We start from the raw sequence: 20,000 nt of genomic DNA, 5'->3' as shown, positions 1-20,000 counted from the left end.
AGAACAACACAACACCAAATATTAACTTCATACACTTATTAACGGTGAACCATTCCTGGTTAATTCATGCTGGCTAATTCATGCTGCTATTCTGCTTTTCTCAGGATATTGCCTTATTCACATGTTAATTCATCACAGTCATTTCCCAGGTGAATTAACCAACAAGTTACATTACATTCAAAAGGACAGATTAAGAGGTAGAATAACCAAGAGACAGACAGAGGGAGGATATAGGGAGGACAGAGGGAGGACAGAGGGAGGACATAGGGAGGACAGAGGGAGGACATAGGGAGGACAGAGGGAGGACATAGGGAGGACAGAGGGAGGACATAGGGAGGACAGAGGGAGGACATAGGGAGGACAGAGGGAGGACAGAGGGAGGACATAGGGAGGACAGAGGGAGGACATAGGGAGGACAGAGGGAGGACATAGGGAGGACAGAGGGAGGACATAGGGAGGACATAGGGAGGACAGAGGGAGGACAGAGGGAGGACATAGGGAGGACAGAGGGAGGACATAGGGAGGACATAGGGAGGACAGAGGGAGGACATAGGGAGGACAGAGGGAGGACATAGGGAGGACAGAGGGAGGACAGAGGGAGGACATAGGGAGGACAGAGGGAGGACATAGGGAGGACATAGGGAGGACAGAGGGAGGACAGAGGGAGGACATAGGGAGGACAGAGGGAGGACATAGGGAGGACAGAGGGAGGACAGAGGGAGGACATAGGGAGGACAGAGGGAGGATGGAGGGAGGACATAGGGAGGACAGAGGGAGGACAGAGGGAGGACATAGGGAGGACAGAGGGAGGACGGAGGGAGGACAGAGGGAGGACAGAGGGAGGACAGAGGGAGGACATAGGGAGGACAGAGGGAGGACAGAGGGAGGACAGAGGGAGGACAGAGGGAGGACAGAGGGAGGACATACAGTGTACAGTATGAACAAAGAGGGCACACAAAGTACAGCGTAAAGCCTTTTAAGAAGTTAAATCAAGTCTCCTTCAGAGAACAAACCCTTTATGAACAGAAACCAAGTTCATGTGCAGTATTAATTCAGCAGGTGGCTGCTGGCTGCTGGCTCTGTGTTTGGCAGCAGTGTGAGAGGATCAGGTATCTGGTATCATGTCATGTGTTTAAGTGGCTCTATCTTTCCACTTTAAACGCGCTCACATCCCTCTCCATGTTGAGTATCACTTTTTCACTCTCACAGTCTCCGGGCAACATGCTGTCACTGGTCTTTCTCTCTCTCTCTCTCTCACTCCTTCCTCCCCCTTGCTCTCTCATTCTCCTCTTCTCCTCTATCTTTCAACCCCCTCCTTCTCTTTCCCTCTCTCTCTCCCTCTAACTCTCTGCTGGTCAGAAACAGATGAGTCGTCCTCTGGAGCCATCTGTTGAGAGGTCTTCACAGCCTTACAAGCACAGGGAGCGGGAGGAATGTCCTTATAAGGAGCAGGGTCTCCACACTGGCCCTGCCCCCTTCCTGCTTGAGCCACGCCCTCATTGGCAGCGTTCTAAATCAGTCATCACTTTACAATACAACCCCCTCCGTCCGTCCGTCCGTCCGTCCGTCCGTCCGTCCGTCCGTCCGTCCGTCCGTCCGTCTGTTTGTCCGTCCATCTGTCTGTCCGTCTGTCTGTCTGTCTGTCCGTCCGTCCGTCCGTCCGTCCGTCTGTCTGTCTGTCTGTCTGTCTGTCTGTCTGTCTGTCTGTCTATCTGTCCGTCCGTCTATCTATCTATCTGTCTGTCTGTCTGTCTGTCTGTCTGCCCATCTATCTGTCTGTCAGTCCGTCTGTCCGTCCGTCCATCCGTCTGTCTGTCCGTCTGTCCCGTCCTCAGGCCCAATGCTGTATCCTGATCCTCAGGCTTCAGGGTGTATCCTGATCCTCAGGCTTCAGGGTGTATCCTGATCCTCAGGCTTCAGGGTGAGCTGTGTTAAGCGCTCCTGGTTCTCCCTGGACGTCTGTCAGATCCTTGAAGGAGACCATCTGTATATGATTATAGATCCTCAGTGAAAGAGGAGAAGTTGGAGTCCACAGTTCATCCTGGTCAGAAGTCAGGTGACCTCAATATGAGGCAATGTTCTGTAAATGTTCATCAGACGTTGTTGCAAGCAGGACTGAAGGGACTCAGGTGTAGTCATGACCATATTGAAGGGACTCAGGTGAAGTTTATATTCCAATGCCCAAAGCTTCCACTCCTTATCTCCTTTGTGTGCACAACCGTGTGTATGTGTGTGTGTGTGTGTGTGTGTGTGTGTGTGTATGTGTGTGTGTGTGTGTGTGTGTGTGTGTGTGTGTGTGTGTTTCTCACCCCGGTCTTCTTGTCAGCCTTCTGGACGATGTATCCGGTGATCTCTGTGTTGCCGTTATCCTGAGGGGGGGTCCACTCCAACGCCGCGTTGAATCCCCAGGAGTCCACCAGCTTCACGCTGCTGGGAGGACCGGGCAGCTCTGGGGGGCACAGAGGAGACACACACACCTGAGGCACATACACACAGACACATCACTGAAAGTATTTGAGGTGCGCTTGATTTATCTTGGAATTTGCACATTTTGGACTGTTCCATTGGTTCCATTGTACAAAGTAACACAGGCATGACAGAAGCACCTCACACACACCTGGGTGGACAATGTTGTGACCATCACCTGGTCTTTGTGAGGTCAAATAGTACATCTGATGCACTTGTACTCTGCATGCATATGTTTACTCACCCACGATCTGGATGACGAACGTGGCCTTGTCCTCGAAGCTGTCCACCTTCACGCTCATCTCGTAGGTACCAGAGTCGACCCGCTGGCTTGTGCGGATGAACAGGATGCTGTCCTTGTCAGTGTTACGCATGTTGGCCCTCTTAGTGTCCAGCGGCTCCCCATCCTTGGTCCAGGTCACCACGGGTTTGGGTTTGCCCTGGGAGAGGAGGAGGGGTAAAGACTCTGTACATCCAACAGGACCATATCAGAGCCTCTGTACATCCAACAGGACCATATCAGAGCCTCTATACATCCAACAGGACCATATCAGAGCCTCTGTACCTCATATCAGAGTCTCAGAGCCTCAGTGAAAAGCCGTGACCGAGTAGCGTGGCCACTGCATCCACGTAGAGGCGGCGGTGCCAGGCGGGTAGCCGAGGTGGACGAGCGGAGTGATCTTGCAGGGGTTTGGGGGCTAACCATTGCTTGCAAGTAGCAAGTTACTTTTGGGGGTCTATGGTTTGGTGTTAGATCATATTGTTTGTATTGTATTTAATATTTATATTGTTTAGTATTGTTTTGTTGTGAAGCACTGTGTGACATTTGTCTGTGTAAAAAGTGCTGTACAAATAAATGTGATTGATTGATTGATTGACCTGGTCAGAATGTGAAGGAGATTTAACTTATACAGAAGGCTCTGGTGGAGTAGATAAGGAGGTAACTAAGGAGATTTAACTTACACAGAAGGCTCTGGTGGAGTAGATAAGGAGGTAACTAAGGAGATTTAACTTACACAGAAGGCTCTGGTGGAGTAGATAAGGAGGTAACTAAGGAGATTTAACTTACACAGAAGGCTCTGGTGGACTAGATAAGGAGGTAACTTATCTACTTACACGGAAGGGGATGACCAGGTTGACCTGCTCTCCGACCTGTTTGATGTAGCGGGCTCTGAGGTAGCGGGGCATGTGGATCTTAGGACGGTCTGGAGAAAAAGAACAAAACAACCCTGGTTACCCGTCCCACTCAGATAGCAACAAAACAACCCTGGTTACCCGTCCCACTCAGATAGCAACAAAACTACCCTGGTTACCCGTCCCACTCAGATACCAATTCCTCACCACAAATTACAATCAAAACAAACCAAATGAACAGCCTGCGTGCGGTGCTATAATCCCAAAACACATCAGTACAGTTTGGGGAGGCCACTCAGTTGACAAAGGCTCCTCCTACGACGTAGGGCTTGACTTACGTGATGCTTTAGGTGCGTCTCACATCAAGACGTTTAGGATATATATAAATATATATATATAACAGTTACAGCTATGCCAAGTCAGCCCTAGGCTAGCTGGTAGCATTAGCTAGCATTAGCTTAGCCTAGACGAGCCAAACAATGGGAGGGGGCAGTAGGCATCACACGCCTACCCTCAAACCCCGCCCAAGTCCCAAAAAAGTCCTCAAAATCTCCCCAAGGTCGCAGGTCAGTGTAGGAGCTTGGGGCCACGGCCCTGGGCTTTTTTGAGTCTTTTTTGGGGTCTTATTTGGGCCGTTCTCAGAGATGGAAACACACAAGTCTCAGGGTTTGAACCAAGCACCGGTGCCGAAAGTAGAAAAGCTCCATTAATGAACCTGCTAAGGCTACTAATAGCCCTGCCAGGCATGGACACGGCTCACATGGGAAGCACATGTGTGGAGGAGCTAAAATTAATCCCCCAGCCCAGATGGCCCCTTCATAGTCCTGCCAAAAAGAGAGCTGCACCTACTGAACTTTAAATGGCTTTAACTGTTTTCATGTCATTGTTTTGACACTGATACAAAGACCGGTAGGTGAATGTTTTTTTTTCCCTTCATATCATAGAGATCAATGGAATATGTATCTGAGGTACCGTGTGAAAACATGGTCATTTTGTAGATCTTTAATTAATCCTTCAGACACTTACATTTAAGTATCTGGTATATGGCTTAAGTATATGGTATATAGCTTAAGTATATGGTATATAGCTTAAGTATCTGGTATATGGCTTAAGTATCTGGTATATGGCTTAAGTATATGGTATATAGCTTAAGTATCTGGTATATGGCTTAAGTATATGGTATATAGCTTAAGTATATGGCTCCGGCCATCATCAGCCTCTCAACCACTGAAACGGCTGCACTTAGAATGTGACACGGGGGAATTCAGAGATAATGAGGAGTGCGGTTATGTTAAATGATTACTTGCAGTAATGCTAAGCTGGGGGTCAGAAGTGCCTTTTCAGTAACAAGCTCAGCTGTGAGAGGCAGAGAGAGAGAGAGGGAGAGAGAGAGAGAGGCAGAGAGAGAGAGAGGCAGAGAGAGAGAGAGAGAGAGAGAGAGAGAGATACATAATACATGCCATTTAGCTGACGCTTTTATCCAAAGCGACTTACATTGCAGTGAGTGTATACATTTCAGTATATATGGTCCCAGCAGGAATGAAACCCACAACCTAAGCGTTGTTAGCGCCATGCTCTACCAACTGAGCCACAGAGGAGGAGAGAGAGAGAGAGAGAGAGAGAGAGAGAGAGAGAGAGAGAGAGAGAGAGAGAGAGAGAGAGAGAGAGAGAGAGAGAGAGAGAGAGAGAGAGAGAGAGAGAGAGAGAGAGAGAGAGAGAAAGACATCCCACCACATCCAGACAAGCTCCAAAAATAGCCGTGATGATGAGAAAACCTCGGACGAGCCATGACAAGTGTGCTGCTCCTCTCAGACAAATCTCAGAGTGGAGCTTTAGGAACACCGGGGCGTCAGTGTCCTGATGTCTGGATCAAACAGTGTTTCCTCATATTGGGCTGAGCGAGGAACAGAACCATCCCCAGATAGGGGACAACAGCACATGAATAAATAAAAGTGTAATAAAAGTGTAATTATTAAATTATTAAAACAGAAAATAATGTCAAGTAAATGTCGGACTGTTAAAGAAGGTGCAACCATGCATAGTTAGCGAAGCACGCCGCCCACCTACCCAGGATGCCTTGGTCTAAGCAGGGTTCCCAACATGTTTGTACATAAACAGCAAATCTCTCAAAAGCTCACCAGGCTTATACGATATACGACACCCTACCCCCCCCCACCCCCCCCCCCGTGGAATCTCAACCCACTCTGTTACCCCTCTCTTTCTCTCCTTCCCTATCACTGTTTCCCTGTGCCTCTCTCACTCTACCCTCCTTCTCTCCCTCCCTCCCTCCCTCCCTCCCTCCCTCCCTCCCTCCCTCCCTCCTCTCCTTCTCTCCCGTTCCATTCCCTGTGTGTGTGTGGCTCAGGGTCAGGTATCCGGTAGGCAGCGTTCTCTGTGAGCCTCCGAACCCGGGGCCTTATCCCTAATCCCTGCTAATCAGCACACTTCCCAACCATGTCCACATATGTCCCCAGCCTGACACAGATCACCAGCCAGGGCACCGGCCCGGTCCTCCTCTGTCCGCTCACCAGGAAACTATCTATAATGAGGCTTTGTCTCTGGGCAGGGGTGTGTGTTTGTGTGTGTGTGTGTGTGTGTGTGTTTGTGTGTGTGTGTGTTTGTGTGTGTGTGTGTGTGTGTGTGTGTGTGTGTGTGTGTGTTTGTTTGTGTGTGTGTGTGTTTGTGTGTGTGTGTGTGTGTGTGTGTGTGTGTGTGTGTGTGTGTGTGTGTGTGTGTAGATGGATTTATCCGCCACAGGACATCTTTACCCAGAATCAATTAGGGTTCGGTTACGTTCCCCTCAGTTGACCAGCGGTTGTGATGGCGTGACCATGGAAACATGATGACAAAGAGAGAGAGAGAGAGAGAGAGAGAGAGAGAGAGAGAGAGAGAGAGAGAGAGAGAGAGAGAGAGAGAGAGAGAGAGCTGTCCTTCTGAAAAGTGGACCACCAGGACATTGTACATAGTGTACAGTACATGTGTTATATAAGACCACTCCTGAAGGGAAGGGACAAAGACAGAAGTTCAGCATGCTGTCAGTACTTGTTCTGTTGGACTAATGCAGTATCGGTCGATACGGTCGATAACTCTGATCAACAGAGGAATCGGCTTAATATGTTGGGCTGTCACCGAGTCCCGACATGACACATGTTGAAGTCTCATATTAAGACTTACAGTTTACTTGATACTTTTAGTTCTACTGCTGCTTTCAGTCCCTTGGCTGAGCACTGGGCTAACCCTAACCCTAACCCTAACCCTAACCCTAACCCAGCTCAAACCTGTTGAGGAACAACTACCAGAAACTCTGGTTGTGACGGGGAGGAAACTCCCAGGATGCTCTGGTGCCGCTTGGGCAGTTTAACGTTTTGATTGAGGACCTCTTTATTGAAAAATAAGATTTGTTTTTCTTGATTGTGTTTTATGATGTTGTAATTTTGTATGTGTATGATGTGTTATTGTAAACTGTGTGTATGCAGGGCTCCCTTGTAAAAGAGACGTTGGTCTCAAGGGACTCCCTGCTAAACTAAGGTTAAATAAAGGTTCAGAGATGGCAGAGCAGACAGGTGGCTCAGTAGCCAAATGTTTTCCTGCCCCTGTCACACTGACACTAAATCACACCACAGCCAGACGCTGCAGGAGCCCTGCAGACTACAGGCCACTGTGAGAGACTAGAGACTACAGGCCACTGTGAGAGACTAGAGACTACAGGCCACTGTGAGAGACTAGAGACTACAGGCCACTGTGAGAGACTAGAGACTACAGGCCACTGTGAGAGACTAGAGACTACAGGCCACTGTGAGAGACTACAGGTCACTGTGAGGGACTACAGGTCACTGTGAGAGACTACAGGCCACTGTGAGAGACTACAGGCCACTGTGAGGGACTACAGGTCACTGTGACAGTCATGGTGTCATACTCTATATCTTCTATTTCAGTATCTCCTATTGTATGTAGCCCAGGGTTAGAATCTTAAACAGCATGGACCAGTGTCTGGGGATTGTAGTTTTAAGTGCTTTATGACCCAAAAAGTTTTGGGACAAAAATAAATGTATTAAAAAAAGACACTTTAAGCGGACTGATGTCATTCTGATCTGTTAGATCTGATCTCATTCTGATCTGTTAGATCTGTGTGCTACTGAATCAGTTTGTAAAACCACATCAGTTCGAGTGGTGAAGTGGTGAAAGCACCTCTGATGACTTCCTCCTGGTCTGTGTGGGTGCTGGTGTCCTCTCCGCCATGAGAGAAGGTCAAGCCTACGTCTAGGTGTGTGTCTAAGTGTGTGTCTAAGTGTGTATCATTTAATGTCAATGAAAGCACTTGTCAGCACCAGCCCTGAGATTTATGTTTGTACATCTGGAGGGCCCATCTCTGTTCTGGCACTGACCACCATTTCCACCTCCTCCCAGTAACATGAGGACTATGATGACTTCATGGTCATAAGTCATACTGGAAGGTATCAAGTTGATGCTGCTGTTGAAAGCAAGTGAGCAACATCTCCCGAAAAACTGACCTTGACCAGCTCCACCCCCGAAACGACCCGTACCCGATCCCCGTCCCCGTCCACTGCACTGTCATCGATGTTGTGAGTTGTTGTGTAAGTACAAAATGGCTGTAAGTACAAAATGGCTAACCCTAACCCTAACCCTAACCCTAAGGTCCATCATGTTCCCCAATTCAGTGGAAAGCACTTTGAGACCTGGTGGGGAGTGCTTCATATATGCAATCCCCCCTTCACACACACACACACACACACACACACACACACACACACACACACACACACACACACACACACACTGCCTTCCACCAGTAGGTACTCACCAACAATCTCACGGACGATCACGGGCTCGGCCAGCGCTGCCGGTTCGCTGCGGCCGCCGGCGTTCACGGCCACCACACGGATGTTCAGCACGGCGCCGCTGGTCAGGTCCTTGATGGCCAGGCGGTTAGCCGCCGTTAGCTCTGCGTTAGCCACCACCCAGTCTGCCGCTGTAGAGAAACACATTAGCACATTAGCATTCACACATTAGCATTTACATCATGTAGCTTACTGTAGTTTACAACATGATCACTAAAAGGACACGACGTCTGACTGCGTTTGGGCTTTTGAAAGCTTGAAAGCTACGACATGATAGACAAAGATACTGCCTAATTCAAACATTGACGTAAACAGATAGGGACAGATTTTTACATTTCTTTTATTATACAAATTCTTTCTTTTTCCTGTGACATACGCACATCTTTAATGAGGATACATGCAGTGTTTTATCTCCTGCTGACACTGGTGTCCAAACATTAGTCTTACAGCAGGTCCATCTTGGACGCCTCAGAAGGCCTGATATATCATCAGAGCCAGCAGGAGGTTCTAAAAGCAGGGTGAGGATACAGTGACAGCCGTATATGGACCAGCTATGAGTCAATCTGCCCCTGACACTCTGAAGACAGGTGCAGCCCATGGGCTTTTTACACACACACACACACACACACACACACACACACACACACACACACACACACACACAGGTTTTAGAACACACACTCACCTCCGTCCTGGCAGTACTCAACGGTGTAGCCGTCCAGGCCAGAGTCTCCGAGGGTCTCTGGAGACCTCCATTTGATGGTGACGGACGTGTCATTGACGTCCTCCACGGCTACGTTCAGGGGGGCGCTCGTGGGAACTAAGGTACGGTTCAACCAAAACACAACCACAAAGCACCACAATGAGACCGTGGCAGGTGCAGCGAGAGCCAGGTAGACACTCACTACTGTACGTCGAGGACCGTGAGAGGAGGGATCAGACGGAATGTCACAAATCTCAATATTCTTCAGGAAGTGTGTTGTGTCTGCTGGAGGAGTCAAACAGAACCTCCAAGGGAACGGAACTGAAGTAAACGACTACCATTGGCTACCATGGTTACTCCCTGGTCTCTTTTATGAAATGACCTCTATCTGATCCTCCCTGATCTGGTCCTAGCTGTACGTGTGTGTGCATCCAGAACAGGGCAGAGGTGATACAACAAACACAGGATGAGTTGACGATGCTGGCGACTGGTTGGCTGAGAGGAGCCGGTGGAGGCCTCAGTGGAGCCTGGGCCTGGAGTTTAAGTTTACCTGCGGGAGGTGGGGGTGTGGGGGCCTTGGGTGGCTCCTCTGGCGGGGCGGCCTCAGCTGGAGCAGCTAGCATTAAACAGGCAGTCAATGGGTTAGAGTCACATTAGAGATAAACACCTGCACTGAGGACCAGACCTCCACCATCACAGCCGTTTCAGAACAACCCACTTTTTACCCCTGTTTACTTCATCATAACAATGTAGTAGACAGACTGTTCACAATGGACTCAATTGTAAGTTAATTATTTCAGGAAATTCTGTTTGTTGTTGGGTTTGTTAAGGAACAGATGGGAACAGAGTCGGGGCGTGGGAGAGCTTCTGGACCTCACTGCGAGGGAGAGGCATGATGGAGGATTCAGCGTATGACATTTTTTATGAAGCAGGTTTTAACATTTGTGCAAAAAAAGACTCTGTTAGAGGTGTGCAGATGTGTGTTTGTGTCTGTGCCTAGTTTCTGAGGCTTGTGGTTTTTCTGCAATTAGCCTCTGCTTTTGTCTCTGCGATGTGTGGGGGCTGAGATGTTGTTCCAGCTGCGTTGCGGTGGAGGTGGAGGTTTACCTTCTGCGGGGGCGTCAGCAGCAACAGCATCTTCAGCAGCAGCGGCAGGAGCAGCTAGCGTTAAAATGTGTTAGAGAAGCCAATTAGTCAATGACATTTACCTCAGCAGAGGATGAATTTGTATGGTATACATGTTCTTCTCTAGTAAAGCAGGATATCTGTTGTTCTACAACGAAAGCAAGCAGGGTACGCACGCACGCACGCACGCACACACACACACATATTGACTCTCACTCATGTTGTATTAGGAACACATGGAACGGACTGTTTGATATGGGCATGTCATGAAAGAGACACACACACACACACACACACACACACACACACACACACACACACACACACACACACACACACACACACAGACATACACACACACAGACACACACACACTCACACACAGTACAGCACTTAGAGACAGATAAGGACACACGTGATACAGTACAGACACACACACGTGATATAGTACAGCACTTAGAGATAGATAAGGACACACATGTGATACAGTACAGACACACACACGTGATATAGTACAGCACTTAGAGATAGATAAGGACACACATGTGATACAGTACAGACACACACACCAGCATGGCAGTGTGTGACAGCGTGGTCACGACAGAAACACTAACATGTTGTGACGAGGACAGCATGTGTATTACAGGGGAGAACACACACACATACACACAGCACGTGTGTTAGAGAGTGTGTGTGTGTTCCCCGCGGCGTGTGTTTACCGTCTGCAGGAGCGTCAGCTGTGGGGGCAGCTTCTTCCTCAGCGGGCGCGGCGGTAGCTGGGGTTAGAGGTTAAAGGTTAAGGGTTAGATGAGCCGCGTGTCAGTAATGGATACTCATGTTTACCAACTACTACATCAACCATGGCGGGGGCGGCCCCACCGAGGGGCAACTACTACATCAACCATGGCAGGGGTGGCCCCACCGAGGGGCAACTACTACATCAACCATGGCAGGGGCGGCCCCACCGAGGGGCAACTACTACATCAACCATGGCAGGGGCGGCCCCACCGAGGGGCAACTACTACATCCACCATAGCAGGGGTGGCCCCACTGAGGGGCAGTCAATGAGTACGGAGGAGAGAGAGAGTGAGAGAGTGAGAGAGAGAGAGAGAGAGAGAGAGAGAGAGAGAGAGAGGAGGTGGAAGCGAGGGAGGAGGAGGAGAGGGAGAGAGGTGTGGCAGAGGCTGGGAGGTCAGATGATGGGTGGAGCACAGGAGGGAAGGTGGGGATGAGACTGGGAGGTGGGAGGAGGGAGGAGGGAAGGTGGGGATGAGACTGGGAGGTGGGAGGAGGGAGGAGGGAAGGTGGGGATGAGACTGGGAGGTGAGAGGAGGGAGGGAGGGATGAGACTGGGAGGTGAGAGGAGGGAGGAGGGAAGGTGGGGATGAGACTGGGAGGTGAGAGGAGGGAGGAGGGAAGGTGGGGATGAGACTGGGAGGTGAGAGGAGCAGGAGGGAGGGAGGGATGAGACTGGGAGGTGAGAGGAGGGAGGAGGGAAGGTGGGGATGAGACTGGGAGGTGAGAGGAGGGAGGAGGGAGGGAGGGATGAGACTGGGAGGTGAGAGGAGCAGGAGGGATGGATGATCACTGGCCAGAGAGACGTCTACTCTGTCAGTGGTCAGTAGGTGTGTTTGACCCTGGGCAGCGGGTTCCGGTCTGACGGTCAGCAGCAGGTCTGTGGTTGTATGGGTTGATGGTCAGTAGCTGTATGGTGATTGCTGGTCAGTAGTTGGTCCATAGCTGGTCTGTGGATGTGTGGGTTGCTGGTCAGTAGTTGGTCTGTGGATGTGTGGGTTGCTGGTCAGTAGTTGGTCTGTGGATGTGTGGGTTGCTGGTCAGTAGTTGGTCTGTGGATGTGTGGGTTGATGGTCAGTAGTTGGTCAGTAGCTGTGGTGTATTTTACCCTCAGCAGCAGCAGGGGCCTCTACGGGCACCTCAGCGGGCACCTCTACGGGCACCTCAGCGGGGGCCTCAGCAGGCACTTCAACTGGCACCTCTGCTGGGGCCTCTATGGGCACCTCTGCTGGGGCCTCAGCGGGCACCTCAGCGGGCACCTCAGCAGCGGGGGCCTCAGTGGGCACCTCAGCGGGCACCTCAGCGGGGGCCTCAGCAGCGGGGGCCTCAGCGGGCACCTCAGCGGGCACCTCAGCGGGGGCCTCAGCGGCGGGGGCGGGAGCAGCAACCTCCTCGGGCGCATGAGCAGCGACTAGTGTTAGACGTTAGATAGATGTTAGCCTAGCAATATAACCACTGGGGGAACGTTAGTCGAGACCTCATGATCAACGTTAGTGTCCTTCTTCAGTTAAAGGTCAGTAAGGTGAAAAGGACCATGGGAACTGTAGTTTTCGGTTCCCCATCTTACCATTAGAGGACGTAATACCAATGATGACCACGTATGGCGGTGAGAGTCTATTGGCTCTGTGGTGTTAACATACCGTACCTTGAGGTGATAAGAGGTTAGGGAGGTACCATGTTGAGATGTGGGGTGGAGTTAGAGCTTTACCAAGAACTTTACCATGAAGCATTATACCGTAATTAAGAAGTGTCGTAAGAGGTTATAGCAGAGGTTTGGGGGTTACCATCAGCTGGGGGGGCCTCAGCCTCGGGGGCGGGGGCGGGGGCGGGGGCGTCCTCTGCAGTGGGTGCAGCGGCTGGGGTTAGGGGTTGAAGGTCAGGGGTCAGAGGTTAGTAAGAGGACAGTAGGTCAAAGTGTCTCGAGGAAGAACAAAACTGTCTCAAATTAGTAGTACAATAGTATCATAAAATACTATATTCATTCATGTTGCTGACATAAAGACACTAGCAAGCATAATTCAGTAATAAATACAGATGGTATTTATGCTTTAAAGCACTTATTGTTGTGATTGTAATGTTGATTACCCTCAGCAGGTGCCTGGACCTCAGCAGCAGGTTCAGCAGCCTCCGGTGGAGGCTCAGGAGAGGCTGGCGTTAGTAGAGAGGTTAAAGTTACCTTCATGCAAAGATAAGACAGCTCACAGACTCTGGATCACAGAACTCTGGACAGAAACTGCACTTAGACACAGATCTAGAGGTCAGCTTTACCCAGCCAGATCAGTGTCTAGGGTCAACTTCAACTTCCAGCTGTAGCATTTTAAAGATTATAATAGGCTACGCTTTCACATGTCAATAAAAGGTTAGTCCAGTTCTCAGCTAAAGAGCGAAAATAGTAAGATAAATCACTTGTAGCTTTTTAATAAGCATTTGGTTTCTCCTTTAGCGTCAGCCAGGTGTTAATATATGTTACAATTATTCATAGCGATGATGGAGCATACAGGCCTGAAGTTGAAGTGAAAGTAAAGCGCACATTGAAATCACACGCATTGAAACATTACGGTAAGCTATCGCTATGAAAGGCAGAACCAAATTAGTAATGAGGAATAAATGGATGAGCATTGCATGTTGACGGGTGTTTACCGTCGGCGGGCTCGGCGGGGGCAGCGGGCTCTTCAGCCGGGGCAGGGGCGGCTGGATTGCCCGGTTAGGGTGATTAAAGGTTAGGGTGTTAATTTAATTATACAGTTAAATAGGCTATAGAAAGACACCTTCGAATATAGGTTATGATATTTGGCAGGGCAGTTATACCTATACAAAAACTGCCGTCCTGGTAAGAATGATAGGTGAGTGGTAGAATTAGTTAGACTTTAGTAGGCTTAAGTTAAAGGTCGGTAACAGTATGTGGCACCGTCGGTGGATTTGTTTCCATGTACCAGAAGCAGTACCTTCAGCTACGGGGGCGGCCTCTCCCTCGGCGGCGGGGGCTGCCTCTGCTGGGACCTCGGCTGGAGCAGCCTCGGCTGGAGCAGCCTCCACGGGGGCGGCCTCCACAGGTGCTTCGGCCGGTGCAGCCTCGACAGGAGCGGCCTCGGGGGCAGGCTCGGCCGCCTTCTCCTCGGCCTTGGCCGCCGCCTTGGCGGGGGACTTCTTGATGGGTGCGGGTTTGGATGGCATGGTGCTGAGTACCCTAGGGAACGACCAGTGCTCTGGATAAAACTGCCTGCAGGGACTTTAGTCATATATATAGTGTGTGGGTCTCCACCCCTCTGATGACTTGACTTTATATATAGACGCACGCAATATGCCTCTCTCTCTCTCTCTCTCTCTCTCTCTCTCTCTCTCTCTCTCTCTCTCTCTCTCTCTCTCTCTCTCTCTCTCTCTCTCTCTCTCTCTCTCTCTCTCTCTCTCTCTCTCTCTCTCTCTCTCACACACACACACACACACACACACACACACACGCAGCCCCTCGCACCCCCCGCACACGGAGGTTTTGAGGCATATTTTGATTCTGCAAGCCTCACTGGTTTAATGCGATTTACACACAATCATGATAATATAGGAATATTTCTCTCAGAGTATTTCACAGAAAATACCTAGTAGCCTAATGAAACGGAATTATATGCCGTGCGTAAAGATGCTGTCGTGCGTATATACCGGTAACTATGTTGTATGGCATCATTTGGAGACGTACGAGGAGCCAGTCAGTGGTGCTTGTCTAAAGGTTTGGCGCCCTCCTCTGGTAAGCCTTGGAAATGTAGACAAATTACATGGTGCATTACAGCTCACCCTGAGGATGGACAGACACTGCCAGCAGACTGGCTAAAAAGTGTCCTCGCTGTGTGTGTGTGTGTGTGTGTGTGTGTGTGTGTGTGTGTGTGTAACAGTGACACTGGGAGATCATGGCCTGTCAGTGAGAAAAGTGAATGACAAAGCAAGCAGTAATTCTGGTGAGACTCTGCTGATGGAGCAGGCTTGTGCCAAGCACTGGGACAGACATACTGTACACACCAGGGGAGGCTGGTAGAGGTAGAAATCAGAGGCTCATTGGAATGCATGGAATGGAATGGTATCAAACACACGTTTCATATCATTCCTTATTTTATTCCATGCATTACAATGAGCCTGTCCTCTGATTTCTACCTCCACCAGCCTCCCCTGGTATGCACACACACGCACACTCACACACACACACACACACACACACACACACACACTTTACTTTTTTACTCTACTATTTATACTGCAATTGTGTCATGTCTACTGTCTTGTGTCTCCAACGATCATCACTGTCCAACTGTCTCACTTATCTTGTACTATGTCACTTATTGTCTGGTCCTACCTCACTGCACTACTGCGTATTGTATTATTGTATTATTGTATTATTGTATTATTTGTATTATTTGTATTATTGTATTATTTGTATTGGATGCTGCATTGTCAAGGAACCGAGCCCAAGAATTTTACTCCCTGCACTCGTGTATGAGACGTAACAAATAAACTTGAAACTTGAAACGCACGCACGCACACACACACACACACACACACACACACACACACACACACACACACACACACACAGGACAAAACAAACAAAAGAGATCTACACCAGTTTGAAGGATGGCATGACTTTATTGAGGCCATAGAGCAATGTTAGACACACGGGATTTGCTGTGGTTATAGAAACATGCCTTAATGATGCACCGTACTCCAGCATCGGACTCCTTACCACCAGAGCAATACAAAAAGACCACCCCACCCCCACCTGCCCCATGGTCACTCCTTTCCTTAGATTTCTATACTTAAGTGATTGTTGTCGCGGATGGACTGATTATTTACACTGTTTACAATAGTGATGTCCTGTACAAAATAGAAAGAAAGTTTTACAAAGGATTGCGTAAGAAAAAGAAACATCTGTTCTTTCAAAAATGAAAATGGAAAAGAAGATACTTCAGGTAAAAATCCCCCCTTGATAAGGTAAGTACGGCAGGTCCAACAAAACACCACTTTGGGAACCAGGGAGAAACGCATCGACGTTACAGCTCCGGCCAGTGGACATCAGGTGACATCACCTTTACACTGCTTTCACTCTCCACCGACCACAAAACTCCTCAACATCAAGTATTTCACACCAGCATCCAGCAACAAGGGGAACAGGCTGCACGGTGTCCAAACACACACAGACATGTGACCATCTGGATTCTAACCCAGGTCCCTATGTAGAGAAGTCCCAGCACGATACATAACCCCCTCTCTCCTCCTCCACAGACACAAGACCGACAGACACAAACATCATCATACTTCCTCTCTGCACATCTCTACCACCACCAGACACCTTCTGTTTACTACCCAGCATGCTCTTACAGGTCTGGGCATTAAAGTGACATCAGAGTAGGAAACAGGAAGTGGAGTTATGAATTCACTTCACTCAGTTCTTCTGCTGTAAAAACCAGGCCTGTGTGGTACAGCAGCCAACGCTGACGGCAGCTGAGATGGCGTGGAACTCTCCAGGCTGACTGGTGTTTAGGCACAGGTCGTCTGAGGCATGACATCACACCAGCACCCTGTCTGGAGGCTTTAGGGAGGTACGAGCAGGAAGGGGCAGCCTGCGTACTCTGCAGCAGCAGGCTGAGGTACTTCCAGGTCAAAGGGCGCAGAGCTAAGGGGTCAGGTGCATCTCAATAGTCTCCAGTGACTTCCTCTCCTAGTCTGTTTTCCTTCCTCTGATCGGCCAAAGACAACGTGCTCGTAAGCGGTATGGAGGAAGTGCAGAGCGGAGCAGAGGAGGGGACGCCATTGTTGATTATTGACATGCAGCTGTTGTTAATGACACTGTCCCCGGTCCAACCCTCCAAAACAATACATGGGCGTAAAGAAAGACATAACCATTTCTACAGGTTGAAAAGCACACATAGACCAAACCCTCCTGGACGTTACAAATAATCAGTATGAAACAGAAGTGTCATTTGCACAGGTTCTCTATCAGAAAGATGGCAGTTTCTATTGTGTACGTGTGGTGGCCTTGTTGTCGTGTGGTGGCCTTGTTGTCCTGCTCCCGTCCTCATGGCGCTGCACATGGGAGACGAGGGGACGTCAGAGGGACGGGGGAGAAATGGTGCGGAATGCAAAGCCGTGTATTCAGTGTTAGTAATGAGTTGTCATTTTCTTCTTCTTCTTCTTCTTCTTCTTTTCCTCGAATTCTGGTACCCTAGTAAAGGAAGACTCTCCATAGATGATGATGATGATGATGATGATGATTATAGTGAGGATGACTTTGTATAAAATCCTAAAAAAAAACAACATTTAAAAGTTGTGTCCTCCATATCTACGACGTAAGAGGATTCCTAGGGAGGATCGTGTTCAGACATGAGAGATATCAGCACAGACAACAAGCAGAGCCTCAGCGTGTTGGCGTGTTGGCGTGTTGGCATGTTGGCATGTTGGCGTGTTGCGTGTTGGCAGAGTTAGTCAGCTTAAGTAGCAGTTGTTGTTTTTTCCCTCCTCACGTGTGCACAGGTGTGTTTATGACACTTTGGTGACCAGTCTGCATGTCATCAGAGCTTCCCGGACTTAACCGGTCCATTGTTTTGGACCTCACATCAGGGTCCTGCATAATAGACCCAGTCTTCTTACGGGTTCACTCACAGCATACGAACGTGGAGCTTAAGAAACAGGACTTCAGCGTGCTAATCCTCTCACACACACACACACACACACTCTGGAGTGGCACGCTGAACCCTCTCCCTCCTATTATACAGTAGAGTTTACATGCTGAGAACACCTTAGATGGGGTACTGTGAGCAGAGTCAGAGAGGCTGTGCAGAGTTCCGGAAAGTCGGTTTGAGGTTTAGAAACCGGCCGGGTGTCATGTACCATAATGTCAATTATCAACATTGTTGATTGGGAAGTAACATGTTGTTGGAAAGCAAATTAGAAATGTTGTTGTTGTGGGACTTTTGGTGCCAGCTTTCTGAACTCTGGTTCTCTCTTTTCAATAAACCACAGGTCCAGACCTGCGACCTTTGACCCCCAGTGGTGGATGGCGCATTGATATGACCACTGACCCCAGTAAGACTTAACTATTGTCCCCTGCATGACCTCCTGACCAAATTCACAGTAATGGCATCAGATACATTTGATAAGTATATCATTAAATAAGATAATAATAAAAAAAAAACTAAATTGGTCACGTCATTATTTCAGCACCGTCATGGTTGATAAAAACACACCTCAGGAGAGAGGAGTGCTGAGGCAGAAACTGTGAACTCTGCCCCCTGCAGGATTCACACGAGAACTACATCACCAGGCCATTCCGATTGTCTCCATTGAGACACACTCACTGACTAAGACCCCCAAAAAACCCAATTCAGACAAATAGAAAATAAAGTGCATTTTGGCTGATGTCTACTGAGGGTCGCTGTTCTGACTCCGTCATCCTTCACAAACAGGGAGAACCAGTGAGGTGTGAGGATACTAGTTACTCATCCAATCAGCACCGGTTTTATATGGATGTTCTGGAGGGCAAAGGTGGGAAAGTAGTGGATTCTGATAGGTAGAATAATAATAAGGTTAAATTCATCGCCTGGTTACCATGCACTTAGATTCAATTTACAAACCCCCATAAAAGGAAAGACAAAGGTCACCCATCTCTCTCAACATGAACACGAAGACTTCAATCCAAGTTAGTTTTTCCAATAGTTATGTTCTAGTAGTACGTACAGGGCAGATCTGCCAAGTGTTGGTCTGTTGGTCCATAATACTTATGTTTGCTTTTTTTTGTCTTTAATTGCCCGGTCGGCCCACAGCCCCCCCCCCCATAGCCCCCCCCCCTAGCCCCCCCCCAGTTGTGAGCCTCATGTTTGGATTGTAGCCTAAGGTAGTACGCAGACTGTGTTAGCCTAGCAAAAATGTGTTAGCCACATGGCTCAGCTTAAGGGCAGTTAGCGCTGTGGCTAGGCTCAGAGTCAGTTAGCCTAGCATTATGATAGGCTCAGAGTCAGTTAGCCTAGCATTACGCTAGGCTCAGAGTCAGTTAGCCTAGCATTATGATAGGCTCAGAGTCAGTTAGCCTAGCATTACGCTAGGCTCAGAGTGTAGCCTGGAGGCTGGGGTCCAGAGTGCTCTCCCGCTCCGGAGACTCCATGTAGTTGGCTGACTCCTGGAGCTTCAGCAGCATGGCCATCTGAACAGCAGGGGGAGCCAGAGAGACAGGGAGAGGGTCAGTACACGCTATTCAAACAGGTCAGCACATGCACATGCACACACACACACACACACACACCGACACCGACACCGACACCGACACACACACACACACACACACACACACACACACACACACACACGCACACACACACACGCACACACACAGTGATAGTCTCACCAGTGGATCTGACTCCAGTGTGCTGGGTGGGGGTGTGTCTTTGGGGGCTTTCTTCTCCTCGCTGGAGGGTCCGGTGCTGGGGGGGGGCAGGTGGAAGAGCCGGGCCTGGTCCTGCTGGGCGTTGGGCCAGGGGAGGGTCCCTCTGACCCACTCCACGGGGTCCTCCCACACAGCCTTCTGACCATGCACCTGGAAGCACACACAACTTCCTGTTTTACTGGGACATACAATGAAACACTAGAAATACAAGGACTTGTATTTACTTGTGTATATATATATATGTGTGTGTGGTGTCTGTGTGTGTGTGTGTGTGTGTGTGTGTGTGTGTGTGTGTGTGTACCTTGATGCCGTCCTTGGCTCCCTCCTGCAGGTAGGGGATGATGGAATGGTTCCACAGGTCGATGAACCATGGCCTGAACTCTGCCACCGTCACTGGGCATGACAGGAAGAAGCAGGGACCTGCGGGATGACACACTTCCTGTAAGATCAACCATCAACCAATCATCTCTCTCTCTGCCTCTCTCTCTCTCTCTCTCTA

General features: G+C 49.3%; 2 protein-coding genes across 4 annotated transcripts in view; both read right to left on the bottom strand.

The window, feature by feature from the left end:
• mybpha (myosin binding protein Ha) overlaps positions 1–14,381 on the bottom strand; it is a 21,440-nt gene extending 7,059 nt beyond the window's left edge. Inside the window, exons 1-9 of one of the 3 annotated variants that reach the window (XM_083674375.1) lie at positions 14,028–14,381; positions 13,168–13,230; positions 12,867–12,938; positions 9,713–9,778; positions 9,145–9,279; positions 8,423–8,590; positions 3,583–3,671; positions 2,711–2,906; positions 2,310–2,449 (exon numbers count right to left, since the gene is read on the bottom strand). In XM_083674375.1, the coding sequence (XP_083530501.1) occupies positions 2,310–2,449; positions 2,711–2,906; positions 3,583–3,671; positions 8,423–8,590; positions 9,145–9,279; positions 9,713–9,778; positions 12,867–12,938; positions 13,168–13,230; positions 14,028–14,256 (1,158 nt within the window). In that variant the 5' untranslated portion in view covers positions 14,257–14,381. Of the gene's footprint in view, positions 1–2,309; positions 2,450–2,710; positions 2,907–3,582; positions 3,672–8,422; positions 8,591–9,144; positions 9,280–9,712; positions 9,779–12,866; positions 12,939–13,167; positions 13,231–14,015 lie in introns of all 3 variants that reach the window. The other 2 variants (XM_083674376.1, XM_083674377.1) reach the window with 2 other exon arrangements.
• Positions 14,382–18,918: 4,537 nt separating this feature from the next.
• Positions 18,919–20,000, bottom strand: part of nav1a (neuron navigator 1a) — a 7,916-nt gene continuing 6,834 nt past the window's right edge. The window contains exons 14-16 of the mRNA XM_083676071.1: positions 19,803–19,921; positions 19,463–19,651; positions 18,919–19,261 (exon numbers count right to left, since the gene is read on the bottom strand). Of these exons, the coding sequence (XP_083532197.1) occupies positions 19,166–19,261; positions 19,463–19,651; positions 19,803–19,921 (404 nt within the window). The 3' untranslated portion in view covers positions 18,919–19,165. The remainder of the gene's footprint in view (positions 19,262–19,462; positions 19,652–19,802; positions 19,922–20,000) is intronic.

The sequence above is a fragment of the Argentina silus genome (genome assembly GCF_951799395.1).
Source record: "Argentina silus genome assembly, chromosome: 8".
NCBI lineage: Eukaryota > Metazoa > Chordata > Actinopteri > Argentiniformes > Argentinidae > Argentina > Argentina silus.
The sequence above is the reverse complement of the archived record's forward strand: the minus strand, read 5'-3'. Positions and strand labels throughout refer to the sequence as shown.